This window comes from Sorghum bicolor, chromosome 3 (genome assembly GCF_000003195.3).
Source record: "Sorghum bicolor cultivar BTx623 chromosome 3, Sorghum_bicolor_NCBIv3, whole genome shotgun sequence".
Taxonomy (NCBI): Eukaryota; Viridiplantae; Streptophyta; class Magnoliopsida; order Poales; family Poaceae; genus Sorghum; species Sorghum bicolor.
This window is the reverse complement of record NC_012872.2, coordinates 71,275,134-71,296,150: the sequence shown is the minus strand read 5'-3', so window position 1 is coordinate 71,296,150 and position 21,017 is coordinate 71,275,134. Positions and strand designations below refer to the sequence as shown.

Genomic DNA, 21,017 nt, shown 5'->3' with positions numbered 1-21,017 from the left:
GGCGTGGCGTGACAGCCACCGGCACCGCCCGGGAGTCTGGCCGGGACGACGCGACGCACCATGGGCCAGGGCCAGCTTTTCGTGACCCGCCAGGAACGCCTGCGCTGCGGCCGCGGCCGGGGCCGGCCCGGGGTTTTATGTGACGGGGCCGGAGGAGGACGGCGACGGGGAGGCCCGAGGGCGGAGGGTCCCCCCCACCCCACGCGGCGGCGACCAGGAAAAACGCGCCGCGCCGCGCCGGGCGGCATGTGCGGCGGCCGAGCCCCAGCCTCCTACCGGGAGACCTGAGACGCGCGCGCGGCCGCGTCAACAGGTGGGTGGTTGACTGATGATCGATCGGGTGGAGACGGAGACCGACACCGACCGCGCGCGCATCGCGTCGTGCCGTGCCGTGCCGTGCCGTCGTCTGAAAACGAACCGATGGAGCTGGTCCGCGATTCAGCACTACTGTACCACCGGACCCGACCATGGTCAGTCTGTCACAGCGTCAAGTTGGGGATAGTTGGATCTGTCACACGACTTAACAACACTCAGCAGTCAGCACTAGTAGTACTACGTCATGTGGTCAGTCGCGGCTGGTAAACAGTCAGATCCTGGATCTCGAATCTCAACAGGATTCGACCAATAACGGGAAAAAGGCAGTACAGACGTACAGTATGCTCTGTCATTTCAGAAAACAACCTTGGTCTCGGTTAAACTTTTTTTATTTGTTTTTTAAAAAGAAGAAAATCTACGCAGCTGTCTGTGTGAAACTAACGTGTTAAGTAGTAGTAGTAGTATCTTAAATCTGAGAACAAGTCGTACTTACACATACTTGCAGTTTAATCAAGAGACTGCGATGGCAACGCCAAGTGTCATAACAGTAAGCCTAGCCTGTGAACTTAACTATGCTGTGAAGTACTGCCTCCCAAAATAGATGACAAATAGCCTAAGTGTCATATTGTTTTGGACAGGGCGAGCCCTTCTACAAAAGCGAGAACAAATACTTAGCACTACAATCTCATAATTTGGAGGCTGGTTCTATTGCTATAGCTCGTAGGATTCGCAGTCGCAGTATGTCAAAACACAAACACATACATTTATTCGTGGTGATGCCACTTTATGCATGGTGCCATTCGAGAACATCCAGTATCATAACCAACAAAACTAAATGTCGCAACATAATGGTTTTAGCCTCGAAACGGTATCAAGGTAAACAAGTACAAAATTATCCAGCAGCCTATGCTGCTTATAAAAGAAACCTCCTCGAGGCTCTCAGAAGGAACAAGCATGAAAATTTGACCAAACCGTATGGAAACATCATTCTCTCCTCTCCATACAAAACTATCACCTAGCAAGATTCATATCTGAGGCACCTTAACATAGGCGTGCCATCATTTGCAAAGCATTCTTGACAGCCGACTCAGTTCACCTGGCCGGTGGTGGCGGTGGAGGCATTGATCTTGCCAATCCAACCCAAGCAAAAATGCCAGCGCCAAGGATCACCCATCCAAAAACATCGTACCAGAAGTCACTATCCTTCTTCTTCTTCCTTGATTGCTGCAAAGCATAATGTTGTCAGTTTCAATAGGGTAGAAAACATAGGCTAAGGCATGCACCAAACCACATATATCATATGAAATCAGCAAACCACAAAATGCCAAAAACTGGTTTAGCTCTGCCACATTCCAGTTATAGTGCACAAATCAAACAGAAATTTTCTATACTATAGAAAACAGGGGCACAAATATTCCAGATATAACAGTATACAGTAGAAATGCCACTTAAATGTTCTTACTTGTAATGAGAACAGTGTATAAACAAAAAAATCATCAAGGAACAGACTACTCATGAAAGATCTCATTATCATGCTAACTGTGGTCATAGAACAGTCCACAATGCATTTTGTTCATACAAAACTAGCAAGCGTCTTCATTAATGTCTGAAAATATGGAACATACTGAATTACCAACCAGGCAACCAATGTTAAGGAATGCTTAATAAATCAGCTGGACCAAAAAGGCCATTCATGCTCAACAAATTTGGGATAAACTACATACTAAACCACTTCATGAGCCTCCAATAGTAGTAATAAATAAAAGGGTAGAAAATACAAAAAATGGTAGATATTAAACAACATGAAACTTTACTGAGACCACACTGACAAACGTTTAAGTAGTTTCTAGGAACAAGATTTCTAGGAACAAGATAAGGTAGAGTACCCTTGGATTTGAGGCTGAGGATGCTTGTGTCGCTGCTTGAGAAACCATTTGCCTCTGGATCTCCAAATGCAGTTCAGGTGCCTGAGATAATTGGAAGCAAATGTCACTAGAATGATACACATGCATTATCGCTAACCACTTATAACAGCATGATTGAACATACTGTAAAAGATTGATTGTTGAAGATGTCAAAATCGATTTTTAGCATTGCAAGTTGTAACAAATATAAAAACTAAATAGTGACAAGCTCAAACAGCACCACTGATTATTGGAATCTCAAACCCAGTATTAATAAGAAAATAAGCTTAATTTAGCCTCTGTAGCACAGAGGCTCCAGGAATCAGTACATGAAAATACTACAGAACAGAAAGGAGAAAAGAACCCACCTTCGTTGACAAGTCTAAAGACTTCCTGTACAGCTCATTTGCAGGTTCCTACAAATAGCAGGTCTGAACTTTAGTTTACAGTCAAACCAAATTGCACCCGACATTGCAGCAGAAATGGAAGTTTTTTGAAAGAAAAAGACAATATCAAAGTTCTTTTATTGATATTCTTCCAGATGCTTGCATGACAACCTGACTGCATGTGGCTCAAGCCCCACGTGAACAGGTCTGCAGGTCAGCCAGGATCACCAGGAACATGGTACTATGCCATGTTCCTCGTCCCAGGAAAACAGAAACAAAAACAATCTCATCCCCGCATGGAAAAAGAAAAAACAGTGACTATGGGTCAGCCTAGATAAAAGGAACTTTGTGACTATGGGTCAGCCTAGATAAAAGGAACAATGTAAATGTGTTCGAATTTAGCTAACACAATAGCGGACTACACATACCAGATCAACAGCCTTCTGGAAACACCCGGTTGCCTTTGCAAAGAACTCATTAGCTATTGCAGTGTCTGGAGTGAAGAATCCATGAGAGGTCTGAGCATTTCCCAAGCACCAGAGTGCATCAGACTTGTTGGGATCAATTTGCAGTGCCTCCTCCAGCTTGGCTTCCGCATCTGTAACAACAACACTCACTCAATTAGTACCACTTTCACTGTTCATTAACAGCTACAAAGTGGCAGAAACCTAGATGTACTCACAGTCACAGTACAATGAAATCCTATACTTGAACTCTGAATACTAATAAAATTTAAACATACAACACTTTGAAATACGAGAATCTGCATTCATGAAATCCTATAGTCACAGCACAACACAACAGGCATTCATGAAGTATGAAAACCTGCATCTCGCATATGACTAAATATGGATAACAAGTGAGCAATCAAAATAGCACTTTGAAGAAAGAAACTGGGAAGCAATAAACCAGTCCCCAGATGATACATCAGCAATATAAGCCACCTGAATTGTTAGTAACAACTGACTGCTGATTCTTCAAAAAATGCCACGGATTCTGGTAGAAAGGATGCACCACACCCAACACAAACAAATTCCAGTAACAGCTTCAATATGCTATCAGATTTTTTTTAGCGAATACCCATGACACTGATGACTATGACAAAAGAGCACTGAAACAAGCGTAAAACATTTGATACAGAAAAGGAAAGGACTAAAAAACAAGCAAACAAAAGCCATCCTTGTTAATTGAAACAGCACCAGCGCAGCAACACAGTGAATCAATCTGAGCATAATAGCAGCTGAGCCAACAAATTTCCTAAATGTCTGGGCCAGCAACACAGTGAATCAATCGGCAAAGGCTAAGACTTAAGAGGGATCAACGCTACCGCCATAAGGGCCTAACATATGACGACGCGGATTGAACTATGGATTTATGAATTTGTAAAGCACTCATTGAGATCCTAATATCATTAGCCGGCACTTCACGAACAAATCCTAAAAAAAACTACAAGTAGTGCATCAAATCACCCAAACAAAAACAAGAAGAACCGTCTAATCTGAGGAAGCAATACCTTCAAGGAGCTTGAGGCCGTCGGGGCCGGCCCGCACCTGCGACAGCTCCAGCAGCGCGCCGCCCCATCGCGTCAGGTTCTGCGCGCACACAAGGAACACACAACCGGATCACATCGTACAGGGTTTGATCCAAGCGGCGGGAAAACGAACGGGGAGAGGAGAGGAGAGCTCGAGATGGGTCGTACGTCGGCGTCGTTGGGGTTCTGCTCGTACACGGCCTCGGAGTTCTTGCAGGCCATCTCGAAGAAGAACAGCCGCTCCGCATCACTCATCCCTCCCATCTCCATGGCGGGCCGAGGGACGGGGGTTCGGCGCTCCGGCGGCGGGATCCGATTCGGGGGGGTTAGGGTTTTAGGCTCTCCTCTCCCTGCGCCCCGTCTCGCTTAGATTTGGGGACGACCGGAGCGGTGGGGGGCGGTGGGGACGTGGCGTGCTGGCTCTCTAGTCCCTTGTATGGGGAATGAGAGGAGTTGTGGATCGACACGGACACAGTGGGATGGGATTGACTTGCGAAAGGGGTTGAATGGGAAAGGAAAATATCTCTTGGCCCAGCTCAGCGGCTGAAGCACTATAATTGAGCCCAGTTGGCAAAGGCTTCCGATGTTAGGAGAAGAAAGAAAACGGCCCAGTTCGTCTCATATTTTCGCTGGCCCGTTTATCGTCCTCTCTTCCAGATCTTCTTTAATAAACGAAAACAATATTGTGTTTTTCTATAAAAAAACTATTCAATCCATCACAAATCATAAACGTTTGATCTTTTCTTAATGCTAAGAGCCTATTTGGTATAGCTCACAACAGCTTATAAAGCTGTTGTGAGCTGTTTTTGTTGCCAAACACTTGTTTCTAAAATAGCTTCATGAGTAATGTTGTTTTTCTTCTTCTCTCACAAAGACATGAGTTGCGATGAAGCTGAAAAAAATAGTTTATTGCGGCTCTCTCCTTCATTTCTCTCTCGTCTATGCAAGAAGTAGTTGGTGAAGCTATTTTACCAAACACTTTTTTTAAAAATAGTTCAGCTTTTATCTAGAAAGTGCTCATAAAACTATTTTCTAAAAAAATAGCTTTACTGGTGAAATTAAACTGTGCCAAACAGGGCCTAAGTTTGACCACTTATTTTATTCAATTTTTCTTTACAATATCATTTTTTTTATCATGACTTGATTTATTAATAAAGTATGACTTAAATCTATCATCAGCACGTATGCGAAGAGGCAGAAGCTTGTCTTGTAGGCTTAAAAGCAGCAAAGGCCGAGGGGGTTACATGTGTATGTGAAAGCTGAGTTTTTGTCACTGGTCATCTAAAATCGTCAGACTTCGACCTTGCTTCAGGTGGTGTCCTATTTAAGGAGTTGCGTCTATTTTCATGCCTTTTGTTTTGGTCCATGGTCAAATTTCTTTTTGACCTCGTGTATGTAATTTTTTGTGCTCATGAGTTGGTCCAGTTGGGATTGGCTTGGGACTCAGATCATCTTAAGATTGGGGTAAGCCCTCTCTAGTTTTGTAAATGATCTGATGATCCGATCGACAATATTCGTCAGGCCTATCAATAAAAGGCGAGATGAGTTTTAAAAATATTCCTATATTTTAAATTATAAGATATTTTAGTTTTCTAGACATATTACTTTTATTATGTACTCCCTCTATTCTAATTTTGGTCGAATAAATATTCCAGTTGGCTCAATAAGGCCTTGTTTAGTTCCAAAAATTTTTGCAAAATAGGAATAGTAGCACTTTCGTTTGTATTTGACAAATATTGTCCAATTATGGACTAACTAGATTCAAAAGATTCGTCTCGTCAATTCCGACCAAACTGTATAATTAATTTTTATTTTTATCTATATTTAATACTCCATGTATACGTCTAAAGATTCGATGTGACGGGGAATCTGAAAAATTTTGCAAAATTAAACAAGGCCTAAATATTATTATCTTAATTATCATATAAATTTAGTCAAATTTTAGATAATTTGACTTTCCAAATTTTTTGAAATGACTTATAATTTGAGACAGATGAAGTATGTACTAGGTAGAGTATATATCTAATAAGTACATAAACATGTATGCATCTAGAAAAACCAAAATATCTTATAATACAGAATGGAAAGACTAATAACCAGACCCTGTTAGCTAGGCTAAATCCTTGCATTTTCGGTTGGAGTTGCTTCAAGGCCTCGTTTGGTTGCTCTCAGTAAAGTTTAACTCCCGTCACATCGAATATTTAAACACATACATGAGGTACTAAATATAAACTATTTACGAAAACGTAGCTAGAGAGTAATTTGCGACACGAATCTTTTAAACCTAATTAGTTCATAATTATATACTAATTAATTGCTCAATAAGACCAAAATACTACAGGACTTATTAAACTACCAACCAAACACCCTTAAGCTAACTAGCGAAGCAGCTAACATCCCCTGGTGCATGGAGATGGAGACGCAGGATAGCACGCATGCCTGGAGGGGCGTTCCTGACCCCGCGAAAGCCGATGGCTAGGAGCGACACATCTGACTATCTCAGATCCGCGCGCGCCTCAGTTGTCGGGTTCAAGCGAAGCGATGGACCAAAATAGCTCTGGTGATCGGCATGGACACAGATTAGCTAGCGGCTAGCGCATGAATGAATGAATCAAGAAAGAAAAGCAGCAGCAAGAAGAAGAAGAAACAGTACGTGTACGTGGCGCGGTGAAGCAGAAGCACCCGCCGGCAAATAAAAGCAGCGCGTAGCGAGCGAGAGAGAGGCGAGGCGGCCATGCAGGCGGTGCGGACGCGGCCGGAGCAGCTCGCGGCGGAGGCGGCGGTGGTGGAGGCGACCCCGCACGGGAGCGCGCGGTCGTGGAGCCCCGAGGCGGAGATCGGCATGCGCGTGGAGGACATCTGGGACAGCCTTGACGTGCAGCAGCGGCAGCTGAGCCACGGCGACAAGCTCAACAGCTGCTTCGACAGCATCCCCGTCGCGTCCTTCCCGCACACCTTCGACGGCGCGCAGCTGGTGGAGATCCCCTCCGACGCCACGCTCGCCGAGGCCGTCGACATCCTGTCCCGCAACAGGATCATCAGCGCGCCCGTCAGGAACGTCGACGCGCCCGAGGACGCCAGCTGGATCGACCGCTACATCGGCATCGTCGAGTTCGCCGGCATCGCCGTCTGGCTGCTCCACCAGTCCGAAGCCGCGGCGAAGGCCGACGACGTAGGCGCCGACGAGCTGGCAGCGAAGCTAGGCACCGTCACGCTGGAGGGCGCCGTCGCCGCCGCCGCCGTCGCGTCCAAAGTGGCGGCGGCGGCGGAGTCTGAAGGAGCCATCGCGGAAGTCTTCGGGGCCCTGCCGTCGTCGGACCTGTTCAACAAGACGAAGGTGAAGGACATCTCCGGGTCGTTCCGGTGGGCGCCGTTCCTGGCGCTGCAGAGCTCCGACACCTTCCTCACCATGCTGCTGCTGCTGTCCAAGTACCGGATGAAGAGCCTGCCCGTGGTGGACATCGGCGAGGGCACCATCAGCAACATCATCACGCAGGCCGCCGTCGTGCACATGCTCTCTGAGTGCGTCGGACTCCTCTGGTTCGAGGAGTGGGGCACCAAGACGCTCTCCGAGATCGGCCTCCCCATCATGAGGCTCAGCAAGATCGTCAAGGTACACCACGCATTCCTGAATCCTGATTCAGAATCCCACCGATTTCCGTCGACAAAAATGGTGCCGGTGATGATCCGGCGAAATTATATTGGCAGGTTCGCGAGGACGAGCCGGCTCTCAAGGCCTTCCGGTTGATGAGGAGAAAAGGGGTCGGAGGCATACCGGTGGTGGATGATAGCGGCAGGGCGGTAGGCAGCATAATGATCAAGGATGTCAAGCATCTCCTAACGGCATCGGAGACAAACAGAGACTACAGGTCAGGTTTATATATATATATATATATATGCACTCATTTATTTACATGGCAACATCATCAATCTCAGAGGCAAGTATGGTTAACAATTATCACCTGCAGGACCCTAACAGCAAAAAAATTCATCGCGAATGCGAGGCAGAGCTCCGGCGAAAGGCAAATGAGCATCATAACGTGCAGTAGAGGGGACAGTATCAAGGACATAATACTGAAGCTGGATGCAGAGAAGAGGCAGAGGATCTATGTGATCAACGAGGAAGGGAACCTGGACGGCTTGATCACCCTCAGAGATATAATCGCCAAGTTGGTGTATGAACCGCCTGGCTACTTTGGGGACTTCTTCAATGGTGTTATCCCTCTACCATCGAATAGCAGGGTCTGAAAAAGTTTAGTCAGATCAGGAAATCTTTTTTTTTACCATGCTCTCTGTTTATTCCCCTTCTCTGTAGAATTTGGTACACTTACTTTCCATTTCTAGTGTCCATAAATTTTTAGTGAGCTTCCTTCGTCTATAATTATCACTTATGTAGATGAATAATGATAGCTTGTCCTAATGCTTCCATGTGTGTCTCTTTTCATGTTTATGTTAAACAAGTTCGATGCCTGGAATATCCTGTTCCTGGGACTAGGTAGTACTACAAGCTTATTGCTTATCTCCACTTTACCTGGCATTTTTTATTTATTGCTAAATCCAAAGGGCTTTCAAGTTTCATTCCATGTAATATGACAACAACTTTTATGTTAAAGATATCATTCCTCTTTCTCCCCTTTCATTTTGTTTTTATTTATCATTTGCTAGAATCTTCTCATTAATTACAATGGAACGTTTAAATTTACTAAGCACATCTTTTCTTTATTTCCCCCCAGATTTTTCGATATCAATTTATTGTCAACCAAAAAAAAGGTTTCCTAGATTTTAAGATTTTGTGGTTTATCATCTGTTGGAATTTTCTCACTGATTACTCTCAACAGCTTGAATCTATGAAGCACATTTTATCCTTCTGTTCAGAATTTTTCATATCAATTTACTGCACAAACTAAAAAGGTTCTCTTTTCACGTCCTATTTATATTGGAGATAACCCCCTAACTACAAATCTCTAACATGTATATGTGCATTAGGCAATATAAGAAACTATTATTAGACAGGTTATTATTCTACTATATCAGCTATTTCCTCAAACATCACAAGTTTTCTGTGTATGGTCAGTGCCTCAGTGGTCTACAAGAGCAGGAAAAAAAACAAGTACCAAACTACACGAATAAGCGAAAGTTTCCAATTAACAATTATTAGATAACAAATGTGCAAAAAACAAATGACACCAAGTTGGATAAACAGAGTTTACAAACTGATAAGTTTAAGAACATTTTAAACCATCATGAAAATGCTTCTTTTACGATCAGAGATTGACAAGACAACAGGACCAATAGCATTCACATAAACTATATGTTTTGTTTATCATTAACGAATGAATATAACAGAAGGCTACAACACATTATAAGGTAAATGTGAACATAACTGCTGGTAGGATTGTACATAGAAGTGCCAAGCATCAACATTTTGAAGTCAAACAATAGCCATGAGATGTTACAATCGACAAAAGAAGGGTAAAATGTAAGAATTGCAATTACACAGCTCATGGCAGATGCAGTTGTCATAATTCCATGTGCAAGCCTCAATGATGTCACCATTCACCCTGACAGGATCAAGGATGACAAGCTAAGCTAAAGTATTCAATTCAGGTTGCTTTGCAGTTCACACAGTTTCTGTCAGTTCAGGAGAAGCTTATATTTCCATCTTCAGACCGTCAAAAGATGTTTGAAGGTCAAGTTCCCTGTACAGTATAGTGCCAAGAAATTTGGAGGGGGACTTGGAACTAGCATCATCAAAATTTGCATGGGTCTTGAGGTTGCATAGTTGATATGGACATCCCTGGACATCAAAAGAGTCATAATAGTGAGTTCCTTGTTCAGACTGATGGAACGATAAGTCGATAAGTGATAGAATTTGAAGAAAAACAATCACCCCTTCATAAACTTTGCAATTGTCTTAAACCATGATCATAACTAATCTATGAAGGACAATATACCATGCCAATATTATCTTCAAAAACACATGAAACACAACTGAAATTAACAGTGTTTTAAAGGAATTGTGCAGGGCTCTGGCTAAACTGTTCTTCTCAGCTAACATGGTATTCTCCTTTTCAAGGGATTAAAATGTGAAAGGATATCTTAGAGGATAAACTGTGGTTCTCAATTAACATGATGTTTGCAAGTGCTGGGTTCACAAGAAACACGTGCTCTTCTGAGAATAAGGCAGCTAGGACAAACAGCTAGAGGCAATTCATATCATAGGACTAAATGTTCAATTCTCTAGGAGATTTTTTGGATTGTCCAGATAAGAGTTAGCAAATTATTGTCAAACTGAGGTATGGCAGGCTATCAGCCTATCACTCAGTTAAATACAAGAACTAGAAACTAGTGAAGAATCTACAACAAACATTGCCTACTAAACTAGAAAACTACTACAAATACTAGCTGTTACAATTACTAGAAATTGTAACTATAAGGTAATCTAAAGATACAATTTCTGTAAAAACTAAATAGCTGAGGCTAATTGTAAAATGAAGGCCAAGGCACCACCATGCTCTTACAGTTTCAACGAAGCAAGAAAAATGAAAAGGTCAATAATACGTCTGAGTTATATATGGGAATACAGCCTGGGAGTTAGCACTCACCTTGACCATCAAGCATTCGGCTTTCTCCCTTCAAAAAAATCTGAGACCTGGTTCTCCAAATCATCAGGGTTGTACTTTATATACCTTGCAGAACCCCTCCCTCCCTCTAGTTGTCCCCGAAATCTTCCAACAAATGAACGGTATGCTGGAAGAACCTTCTCGGAGATGGAAATCTTCAGCTCTTCTCTTAACTGAGGATCCACAACCCTCCATGATGTTTGTGTCCTGTACAACTCCTCGAAGGCCAAGTTGAAGTTTTTGAATCTATCCTTCAGTGCAGCCTTGAGTTGGCTTGATGAACCCATTGTGTGTGGAAGCCCATCGTCTCTCAGGCAAGCTAAAACCCTAGTCCATGACGACCGGAGATACCCTGTAGAGTATTGCCTTATCTGACCACGACGCTTGCGAATCCAGTTATCACCAAGCAATGTCTTGAGCTCTGAATCCTTCACCTTCTGTACAATATACAGCAGATTGTTCATCAAAAATATGTTCTGCAGCGCCTCATCCTCATACAGCCTCGATTTCTCATCAATCTTGCACTGTAGGTGTGTGATCAGCATGAGCACACAGTGCCCCAATGGAGTCATGTTTGGATTATCAACCCCAGTCAACTCAGTATCCCAACATTCCAGAAGCTTATTTAACGAGGCATTGTAATCCGCAAGCAGCCGCACGTAGTTCATGACGTAGCGGGTAAGGGGATGGATCTCCCCACCAGGCAGTGGTCTCCGAGAAGTCTCTCCCTGTATGGCATTAGCAAACTCTTCAATCGTGCCTCGCACTGCATCCCCGAGCCGCGCGAGTATTCCCTCAGCCTCCTCCTTGATGAAATCCTTTGCCTCACCGGAGAACAAACCCTCAAGCTCTGGTAGCACCTCAGCTAGCGCCTCATACATACCAAGGATGCGGAACAGCTTCTCTGTGGACCTCTTCCCAATCGCAATGGCGTCACCAAAGTTGAGCATCTGCAGGACACAGCCCTTGGCCGCCTCAGTGAAGCACTCCTCCTCGGCGTTAGGGTCGGCCGCAAGGATCTGGCTGCAGATGCGGCGCTCCTCAGCAAGGAGGCCCCGGACAACAACCTTGAGCGCCTGGATCCACTTCTTCATCTTGCCGTCAAGCACGCCCCACTCCACCCGCTGCACCTCCTCGAGGCTCATCTTGTCGACCCCGAGCACGGCGAGGCATTCCATGAGCGTGTCCCGGCGCACCTCCCCGTAGACCTGGCACAGCTCGGGCGCGTAGCCCGCGCGCAGCATGACGTCGGCGATGTCCCTGAGGGCGCTGACGGTGTCCGGGGCGATGAGGTAGGGCGAGATCTCGTCGTCGGAGGCGGAGCTCCTGCCGCCCTGCTGCTCGTCTCCCCCCTCGGCGGCGGAAGCGTGGTGCTGGGCGAAGGAGGGGCAGTCTAGGTCTACGGCGGAGGAGTTGAAGGAGGGCACCGTGAGCGAGAGCCGGCGGAGGAGCGAGGCCTGGAGGTCCTCGGCGGCGAGCGGTGGCGCCCCGCGGACGAGCAGGTGGCGGAACTCGTCCTCGAGCCGTGCCATGGCGGCCTGCAGCGCGGCATCGGCGCGCGGGCCCGGCGCGCCCGCGACGCAGGCGGCCGCGGCGAGGTACTCCTCGGCATCCTCACGCGAGTCGAACACCAGCGCGTCCCCAGCGGCGGGGGACTCCCAGCGCTCGATCACATCGGCCGCCGCGTCCCACCTCGCCTCGGCCCGGGCCACGGCGTCGTCCTCGTCGGGGTCGTCCCCGTCCCCCTGGGAGGTCCCCTCGTCCGCCTCCAGGATGGAATCGACGGGGGCGGCGGAAGGGGGAGGAGGGGGGAAGAGGTCGGACATGAGCGAGAGGCGGTTGTCGAAGCCGGAGAGGATGCGGATCATGTCGTCAGCGGCGTTCTTGGAGCTGGCGAGCGACTTGACGATGTGCTGCGCCGCCGCGATCACCTTCTCCTGCCCGTCCGGCGGCGGCGCCGCCGCCATCCTCGACTGCCGCTGGATTTCGGCGGCTGCTGCGAGCTTCTTTGAACGGGGAAGGGAAAAGGGCCGCCGGGGGAGGGGAGGGGAGGGGAGGGGAGGTGAGAAGAGGAATGGACTGGACGGGGAAGCGAAATGGAGTCGACTAATCTGCCCGATGTGCTGAGCTGGCTGGGCGGTTTTGAATGGGTCCACGGATGGTTTGCTTTTGATCATACGGACGTGATTCGTTTGGGCAGGGCTCTGCGGCTGCGGCGGTGCGCGCCTGCGGCTGCCGAGTGTCCAAGCATTAAATATAAATAAAAATAAAAACTAATTACACAGTTTAACTACTCAATCCATCCCAAATTGTAAGTCTTTTGACTTTTTTAATATCAAGTTTGACCACTCGTTTTATTCAAAGTTTTGCACAAAATATCACTTTTTTTTGTTGTGTATTAGTTTATTAATAAAAGTTCTTCTTCAAGAATGACTTAAATTTGATTATATTTGCACAAATTTTTTGAATAAGACGAGTGGTCAAACTTGGAGTAAAAAAAGTCAAACTTGGAGTATAATTTATAAAACGAATTTTTTAAACCTAATTACTTCATAATTAAACAATAATTATTACATACAAATAAAAGTGCAATAGTAACCAAAGCTAAAAAAATTTTTTACAAACTGAACAAGACCTGATTCTCATCCACCGCAAACACAACAGAGCGGCTCCACCTGTTTGAATTTGTAGGTTCCCGTATGCATTTATTTTAGCTTAATTTTCAAGTTCATGTCCATATTTATTCGTTTCTGTATTTCCACACACATTCTGTTTTTGCTCCCGTTTCTAATTATCCTGGTACCGTCCCCGGTGATCAAATGCATAAACAAAGACAGAGTGTTTTTTTTGCGTGTTTTTGTCTATTTTCATACATAATCTCAACCTGACTAATAACATTCGCTATATTGCAAAAAGACACTTTTGTCTTTCTATCTGCTTCTATCCATGTGTCCTACCAATAATAAATAGAAAAAGAATGATATTATAAATAAAATCATAATATATCAACCATTTAGACAGTGGATCCAAACATAACTAAACTAAGGCCTTGTTTAGTTCTGAAAAAATTTCGGATTTCGCTACTGTAGCACTTTCGTTTTTATTTAACAAATATTGTCTAATTATGAACTAACTAGGATCAAAAGATTCGTCTCATGATTTACAGACAAACTGCGTAATTAGTTTTTGTTTTCGTTTATATTTAATGCTTCATGCATGTGCCGCAAGATTCGATGTGACGGGGAATCTTGAAAACTTTTTGGATTTCGGTGTGAACTAAACAAGGCCTAATAGATAGCTACAAATAGTTAGTTAGTCAATATTAATTGTAGAATATTAGTTCCTACTGTATTCAAACAGGGCCTAAGTCAATTGTTCTACATCGTAACTAAAAAAATATTTTTCATTTATGTGTTCAACCTAAATGTTTAAAGTGATGCTAGTATGGTTGTTTTGGAAGATACTTTAGTTTTTAAAAAATTTATCTGCTATAAGTTTATTGATAATATAATTAATATAGAAATATAGTAGTTAAAGTTTAAAATAGTTGACACATTAAAACCTCACTTATCTGTGACCCAGAAGAGTATCCATGTTTGTCCATTAGTTACTCCATCCATCCAAAAAGACTTAACATTAGGATTTATTAATTTTCCTATACAAAACATGCTATTCTAGCATTTACTTCTCTATTCCAAAATAAATGCACTTTCCGCTTCATGAAAGTCAACCAATCTCAAAATTGTTAAATTTATAAAAAAAATAGTATTAATATTTGTATCTCTAAATAAGTTTACTATGAAATATATGATGTGATTAATTATTTATTTGATATCATAAACACTAGTTTTTTTTATCAAACTTAGAATTGTTTGACTCCTCAAAGTGAGAGATGTGCACTTATTTTGGAATGGAGTGAATAGATTAGTGAATCCATGTACTCCTATTCTAAATTATAAGATATTTTGTTTTTTTCTAGATGCATTGCTTTTTATTTTGTATCTAGACGTAGTGTATATTTAAGCGCATAACAAAAGTTACATGTATATAAAAAAACCAAAAATGTCTCATAATTTGAATGGAGTATTGAATTAACCCTTCTTTGTTCCCATCGTCAGCGTCTGCAACCACTAAAAATCAGAACTAGCCCTAATTAATAGAGACATCCATGATCATTTCACATATCTCTTGATCTAATCCAAAAGTTCTAAAAGGTCGAAGTTTTTTTTTTTGACAGATATAGCACTTGCAAAGCAAAGATGTAAGACTAGTTGGAGCCGCACAATTTCTAGATAAAAATAAAAACTAACTGCACAGTTTGGTCGAAATTGACGAGACGAATCTTTTGAATCTAGTTAGTCTATGATTGGATAATATTTGTCAAATACAAACGAAAAAGCTACAGTGTCGATTTTGCAAAATATTTTGGAACTAAACAAGGCGTAAATGGAACATGCTCATCCGGTACATGAAGCAAACTTGCTAAGGACGGCTAGAGGATGCAGGAGGATATCCTAGTCCCCTCACTCTTAATGGCCAATCAGTAATGTTATTATCTTTGTCTAGCTGTTTTGTTGCACTAATCCAAAAGTTTTTCAGCCTGCAGGCTGCAGGCACATGGCCTCGTGCTCGTGCTGTTCGCTTGTCCTTCCGACACACCGTGGCATGGCTTAACCCATTATATTATATATAATCCTCCCATAGTTCCATATCAAGCTCCAACCAACCACCGCTAGCTTTGCAACCAAGCATCGACAAAAAGAATTGTTGCTCTGCTGTCCTGCTCTGCTTGGCTCTCCTGTGATTGCATCATCATCATTTACTAATCCAGGGGAGTGTCATGCTTACTGTCATGTGTGCCGCGTGCATCACTGCATCTTCATGTGCACCCCCTCTAGTTCACATCAGCAGCAGCGCTCTGTATTTTCTGTTCACCTTTTCCTACTACTCCAGATCCTGATGGTCAACCATGCAGGCAACAGTCAGCGCTTTGTTGGAACCAAGAGCCAGCTTTATAGCTAATCTTAGTGCTCGGTGTAGCGAGTCTAAAGTTCAAGTAGACGGTTCATACATGACACATGTCATGGTTCTCAACTCTAGTGCTTTGGTCTCATAATCCTTTGTTAATCCCAATTCCCAAGGACATGGAACTTGGAACAAAGGAGCTGCAGACCATATGCAGGGTACCGATGCCTCTAGTGCTTAATCAACTGCTGAAATACAAATTAGTTCGGGAAAAAGTCGTTGAAAAGTTGCAACTTGAGCACTAAAGATATTATGTACTCCCCCATCAGGCATGTACTACCAAGTCAACGTTATATAAAAACAGGCGAACAATGATGATCCCACAGAACGTTCCTTTCATGCAATCTTTTCAGCAACCTCATTTCCACATTTCTGAACTAAAAAAAGGTTGACCCAGATTCACATCTGATGCTTGGTCAGGTTTGCTTTAAGACTAATGCAGGACCCAACAAACCAAAAAAAGGTACCACCAGAGTTCACAGCAAGTTACCAACCAAGGTGAAATTCAGTAGCGCCATCACGCTATAAGACAGCACAAACTGATATAGTACACACCAACATATTAAAACCTACGTTATTCAAGTCAACAGATTCAAAGAAGCAAACACAGAGAGGAACTGTATCTACCAGCACCAGAAATATACTGAATATATTTAAACTTCCAGTGTGCCAGTACAAAGAAGCTATAGATCCTATTTGTCAGGCATGTCTACTCTATAATGTTACTGTAAGTTTATTTGCCCCCTCTATTTTGTAGCATCAGGGGGAAAATAGGAAGCCGCCACAAAACAAACCAAAAAAGGGTGATAATGTCAGTTCCTGTCAGCAAATAGTTCTGGACTCAGTCCTTCGATCTTAAGATGAGCACTTGGTTCACACTGGACGATGACCGTGGTTTCCATAACACATCGAAAATAACCAGAGGTCTAACAGTGGAAGTGGTAATATGTACACTATCCCCACCAGTCTGGAATTTTTAGTCTTCTATTCCTGTGAATAGCAAGGTTAACTGCAGGGATTTTGTGCCTCACCTGCCTCCATATCATGTTCACCGCATCACCCTTCCTGGGGGGATACTGGAATTCATAATGATGAGAGACATTTTTAAGCTTCGACCACATATCAACCCACTTCTTTTTGGGGATCTGTCTGAGCTGGTTCAGTAAGTAATCAGGTCTTAGAGCTTCTTCAACCGAGAAGAAAAGGGAGAACTCACTGTAATCAATCTCATCTTCAAAAGGGAGCTCAATGCGACTGCTGACTATCACAGGAACACAATGACTGACTATAGCATCAAACAGGCGGCATGAGGAAGGAGTGTCCCCAGCAGGGTGGAGACAAAACTTTGACGACCGCATACCTTCTGTAGACTGTTAGGATCAAACAGATTTGTAAATTTCATGCTCTCTTATAAAGAAGCCTTAATAGAAAAATGTTAATATCACTAAGGAAAGGAGAGTAGAAATGAGAAAAGTGACTTACTATTTTAATGCCGTCGCCTGTAGCAATGCTATCCTCAAAGCGCACCCCTTCCTTACCTTTTAATACCTTCCCAAGTTTTGCCCGGATCTTCCCTTCCTGAAAAAATAAAATGAATGCTATAAACAAATTTAACCTTAAAGTTCTTTAATGCCTAGTAAAATTCCACTAAGGAGAAAAAAAGAGTGAACTAAACTAGCAAATTAACACAGATCACAGAGAAGGGGCAGAGGGTGTTATTACAATCATAAATCAGTTCCATACATCTTTCCTGACAGTACGGCCTCGAAAGAAAAGCAGTGTATGACGAGCCTCAAATGGATCAGGTGGATCGTCATCAAGGAAAGAATCCACAACATGCACATATGGTGCCACAACATCTTTCCTCAGGGAAGCCAGCTCCTTTGTGTATCTCCCAAAGTCTGAAACTATTAGAATAGATGCATTCACCATTGCTCGCAGGAATCTGAAAGCATTAGGGTGATGCATAGGAATAACATGGTCACGGCCTGCAGACCGTTGCCAATATTTAGACTTCCATAGAATGTCCACAATTTCAACCTGCAAGAAAACAAGCAAGATAAATAAAAGAACAGTTAGATTATTTACATGAAAATATTTTCCTGATGTTAAAATGGAGGACATTAGTATATTTTCATAAGGACACTGGATAATAGTGCCAATCCTGATTAACTAATAAACTCTAGAGGAGTAGCAGACTAGTTTTTATTTTTTATTTCTTACCATACATGCCTAGTGTTTTGTGTTGACTAAACAAACTTGGCATAGTGAGATGGCAAAATTAAAAAATTAGGTGACAAGAAAGTAGTGCTATGTTCTTGGAATAATTTTTCTTTGCCTGAAGCACAAATTGCATTATCAAAGGGATCAAACGGTGAAAACAAGATAATAGGCTAAAGTTGTAGATTGATTATGAGGCACAGACATAGGCAAGGATTATCCTGGGATTACGGTTTACAGAAGCAGCGCCAATCAGGGAGATCCTTCCCTATTATCCAGGTGCGGCTGTAGCCTAAACTCAGGCCCAGAGGGCTGACTGAACACACCGAAAAGGCCTGTCTAACAAAGGAAGTACCAGGGCATGGATTAAACACTGTCCTGTTCTCAGTGATGTTGAACGGTACAACTCTTAGGCTTAGCTACTGCTTGTTCTACTATCCTTATATTACTCTCTAAAACACTATCATAGAATGGCTGGCACCTGTAAGTCCATGGAGGTTGCTAATAGTCATGCACATGCACATCAAGCTAGCTTCAGTTCAGGGCCCTGCTGCCCACAAGGAGCTATATTCACTGGCCTTAACATATATGGGAACCATCATTCCATATACATTCAAGAATTTCTCCTACAGATTTAACCATATGTGCAAATCCTGTCGACCTTAGCAGAAATAAGCAAATGCACCATCCCCCATCTCAATTGATTTCAGTTCTGCATAGCAATGATCAAGGTTTAATCACAGAAATACTAAAACTAAGAAACAAGTCACAGTAACTAAGTCCCAACAGTCCAGAATTATCTCGACACACGAGGACATCTGGGATAGCAAAACAACATTTAAATTCTACAGTGACATAAAAGATGCCACGTTGTATCATGAGGAAAGGGGGACATTTGCCGACCTATCAGAGAGATTCAGAATTTGAAAAGAACTCTGTTTCTTGATAGCATGGTTGATGTTGATGGTAACAGAACACCAACTGGCGAGAGAATTGTCAAAATAGCAACAGTTTGTTCCTCTGCGGAACATCTTTGATGTGCTTGTCTTTGTTCAATAGCTCAATGATTTTTGGTAATGTTGTGGCTGTTCTAGTGGACGTATCTGCAGTTTTCACTGGGTAATTTAAGGCTGCTTCGTAGCATAGCAATTTGTTCAGAGCTGTCTCAATCTGAGCCTAATTAAATGGTAATCAATCGTAGGTCCCATGACAACGCAAGAATTATCAACCACCAATGAGCCCAACAGAAAATAATAATAATACGTAGGACTGTAGGAGTAACAATTTGTACAGAGCTAAAAAATTATCTGTGAATGTGATTAATCGCGGTACCTGCAGGAGACGGTCGGCCTCGGTGTCGGGGTCGGTCATGTTACGGCCGTGCACGTTGAAGCTGAGCGAGGAGAAGAAGGGCACGAAGAAGGCGTCGGCGGCGTCAGGATCCCGCACCCTGACGGCCTCCCTTCCCCCATCCGGTCCCGCGGCCCCGTCCTGGAGCGACGCCATCATCCAGTACTCCACGCTGTGCTGGCGCCTGATCCCGCCCGCGGACGGCGGCCACGCGGGGAACCCCGCGCCGTCGTCGGCCCCCATCATGGCGACGTGGAAGCGCGCGGGCAGGTCGTACATGAAGACGCGGAGCGGCGCCGCGGCGGCGGGCGCGCACCTGGCGGAGAAGGGCTTGAGGTTGAGGAGCGTGGCGCGGGTGGCCGCCGCGGGCGCCGCGGAGGTGGTGAGGTAGAGAAAGGCCGAGGGCAGCGCGACGAGGAGCAGCAGGAAGGCCGCGCCCAGCGCCAGCGCGCGGCTGCTCGGCGCCCCCATGGCGCTCGCCGACCCCAACGGCGCCGCGCAGTGAGCACGCCCGTTGGTTGGCTGGGCTGTACCTTCCGAATTCCGGTGGTGGTGGTGGTGGTAAAGTAGTCGGGGATGGGAACTTGTCCCTCGATGAACGGCTGGGTGGGTGGACCAGATGGAACACTGAAACTGGAATGCATGCACGTCTTGTGATTGATCCGATTGAAAAAACACGTCGTCTAGCTTGATCTCGATCTCTTCTAGCTTGATCTCGATCTGGCCAAGGCGTGGACTTCCAGACGGACAATCAATGCGCAATCTACAACGGGATGAACTCTCGTGTCGATCTCCCGTCGTTGCTCTGGTGAGCTATTGCCTATTGGAATGTGGTGATTGGCTGGGGCTGTTGGGGGAGTTTGGGTGGAGCAAAGCAAACTGTGTCCGCTACCGAATTTGCGAGGGACGATGGCGACGGCTGTCTGCGCTCGTGTGCTCAGTGCTCCAATTCTGCTTTGGATCGTGACCGTGGCCACGGTGACTGACTGTTAACCGCCACGCGAGAAATTCAATAGAAAACAGTTTGATTCTTCCAGAACGGAAATTCCTCGGTGCGAGATGAGTACATATTTTGACTTTCGAGCAGCATTTGTGCGGCGCGTTCTTCATTGGAAGTACTACTAACTTCCATCCATAAAATGCCGTGGACGCGTGCTGAACCTGATACTGATAGAACCGTAATTCCGTGAGTTGATCGCAATAGATTCTCCAGCAGGACTACGAAGTAAAGGGACAGCCTCCCCTCTTCATTATTTGACAAGTACAACGATGCTCTATACCCAAGGCAGGCTGCTACCAGCCCGGTGGACGGTGGTCTCGGTCTCGGCTCAACAGGCTGATTCCCACTTCCCAGTGATCAACTTACCAGGGGAAGGAAACAGGGTTCCCACTTCCCAGTGCTTCTGACGATGATTAGAATTCAGAATCCGGACACATGCATTCTTCAGGATGTATTAGTAGTACGGCCTTGTTTAGCTCACCCAAAAACCAAAAACTTTTTAAAATTCTCCGCCACATCGAATCTTGCGGCACATGCATAAAGCACTAAATATAAACGAAAACAAAAGCTAATTACACAGTTTACTTGTAAATCACGAGATGAATCTTTTGAATCTAATTAGTCCATGATTGAACAATATTTGTCAAATAAAAACGAAAATGC

General features: G+C 44.3%; 4 protein-coding genes across 4 annotated transcripts; 1 reads left to right on the top strand and 3 right to left on the bottom strand.

Moving 5' to 3' along the window:
• On the bottom strand, positions 1,059–4,576 carry LOC8059370 (probable mitochondrial import receptor subunit TOM20). Its single transcript, XM_002456812.2, has 6 exons — positions 4,305–4,576; positions 4,119–4,197; positions 3,034–3,203; positions 2,588–2,635; positions 2,202–2,282; positions 1,059–1,539 (listed from the first exon to the last, which is right to left on the bottom strand). The coding sequence occupies exons 1-6, from the start codon at positions 4,404–4,406 to the stop codon at positions 1,408–1,410; spliced, it is 612 nt and encodes a 203-aa protein (XP_002456857.1). The 5' UTR covers positions 4,407–4,576; the 3' UTR covers positions 1,059–1,407.
• LOC8079804 (SNF1-related protein kinase regulatory subunit gamma-1) lies at positions 6,115–8,574 on the top strand. The gene is made up of 3 exons (XM_002458953.2): positions 6,115–7,749; positions 7,845–8,005; positions 8,105–8,574. The coding sequence occupies exons 1-3, from the start codon at positions 6,871–6,873 to the stop codon at positions 8,382–8,384; spliced, it is 1,320 nt and encodes a 439-aa protein (XP_002458998.1). The 5' UTR covers positions 6,115–6,870; the 3' UTR covers positions 8,385–8,574.
• LOC8079803 (exocyst complex component EXO70B1) lies at positions 9,431–12,856 on the bottom strand. Its single transcript, XM_002456811.2, has 2 exons — positions 10,742–12,856; positions 9,431–9,933 (listed from the first exon to the last, which is right to left on the bottom strand). Exon 1 carries the CDS (start codon positions 12,724–12,726, stop codon positions 10,750–10,752), a length of 1,977 nt encoding a protein of 658 aa, XP_002456856.1. The 5' UTR covers positions 12,727–12,856; the 3' UTR covers positions 9,431–9,933; positions 10,742–10,749.
• LOC8079802 (probable arabinosyltransferase ARAD1) lies at positions 16,345–20,325 on the bottom strand. Its single transcript, XM_002456810.2, has 4 exons — positions 19,337–20,325; positions 17,528–17,824; positions 17,267–17,362; positions 16,345–17,154 (listed from the first exon to the last, which is right to left on the bottom strand). The coding sequence occupies exons 1-4, from the start codon at positions 19,823–19,825 to the stop codon at positions 16,738–16,740; spliced, it is 1,299 nt and encodes a 432-aa protein (XP_002456855.1). The 5' UTR covers positions 19,826–20,325; the 3' UTR covers positions 16,345–16,737.

Excerpts from the sequence above, each read along its gene's own strand:
- LOC8059370 (XM_002456812.2), bottom strand. The coding sequence starts at position 4,406 with ATGGAGATGGGAGGGATGAGTGATGCGGAGCGGCTGTTCTTCTTCGAG. Across the intron at positions 3,204-4,118 it reads CGGCCTCAAGCTCCTTGAAG|ATGCGGAAGCCAAGCTGGAG; the intron begins GTATTGCTTCCT and ends TTGTTGTTACAG. Across the intron at positions 2,283-2,587 it reads CTTTAGACTTGTCAACGAAG|GCACCTGAACTGCATTTGGA; the intron begins GTGGGTTCTTTT and ends CAATTATCTCAG.
- LOC8079804 (XM_002458953.2), top strand. The coding sequence starts at position 6,871 with ATGCAGGCGGTGCGGACGCGGCCGGAGCAGCTCGCGGCGGAGGCGGCG. Across the intron at positions 7,750-7,844 it reads GGCTCAGCAAGATCGTCAAG|GTTCGCGAGGACGAGCCGGC; the intron begins GTACACCACGCA and ends TTATATTGGCAG. Across the intron at positions 8,006-8,104 it reads GAGACAAACAGAGACTACAG|GACCCTAACAGCAAAAAAAT; the intron begins GTCAGGTTTATA and ends TATCACCTGCAG.
- LOC8079802 (XM_002456810.2), bottom strand. The coding sequence starts at position 19,825 with ATGGGGGCGCCGAGCAGCCGCGCGCTGGCGCTGGGCGCGGCCTTCCTG. Across the intron at positions 17,825-19,336 it reads AGGCCGACCGTCTCCTGCAG|GTTGAAATTGTGGACATTCT; the intron begins GTACCGCGATTA and ends GTTTTCTTGCAG. Across the intron at positions 17,363-17,527 it reads GCCGTACTGTCAGGAAAGAT|GAAGGGAAGATCCGGGCAAA; the intron begins GTATGGAACTGA and ends TTATTTTTTCAG.
- LOC8079803 (XM_002456811.2), bottom strand. The coding sequence starts at position 12,726 with ATGGCGGCGGCGCCGCCGCCGGACGGGCAGGAGAAGGTGATCGCGGCG.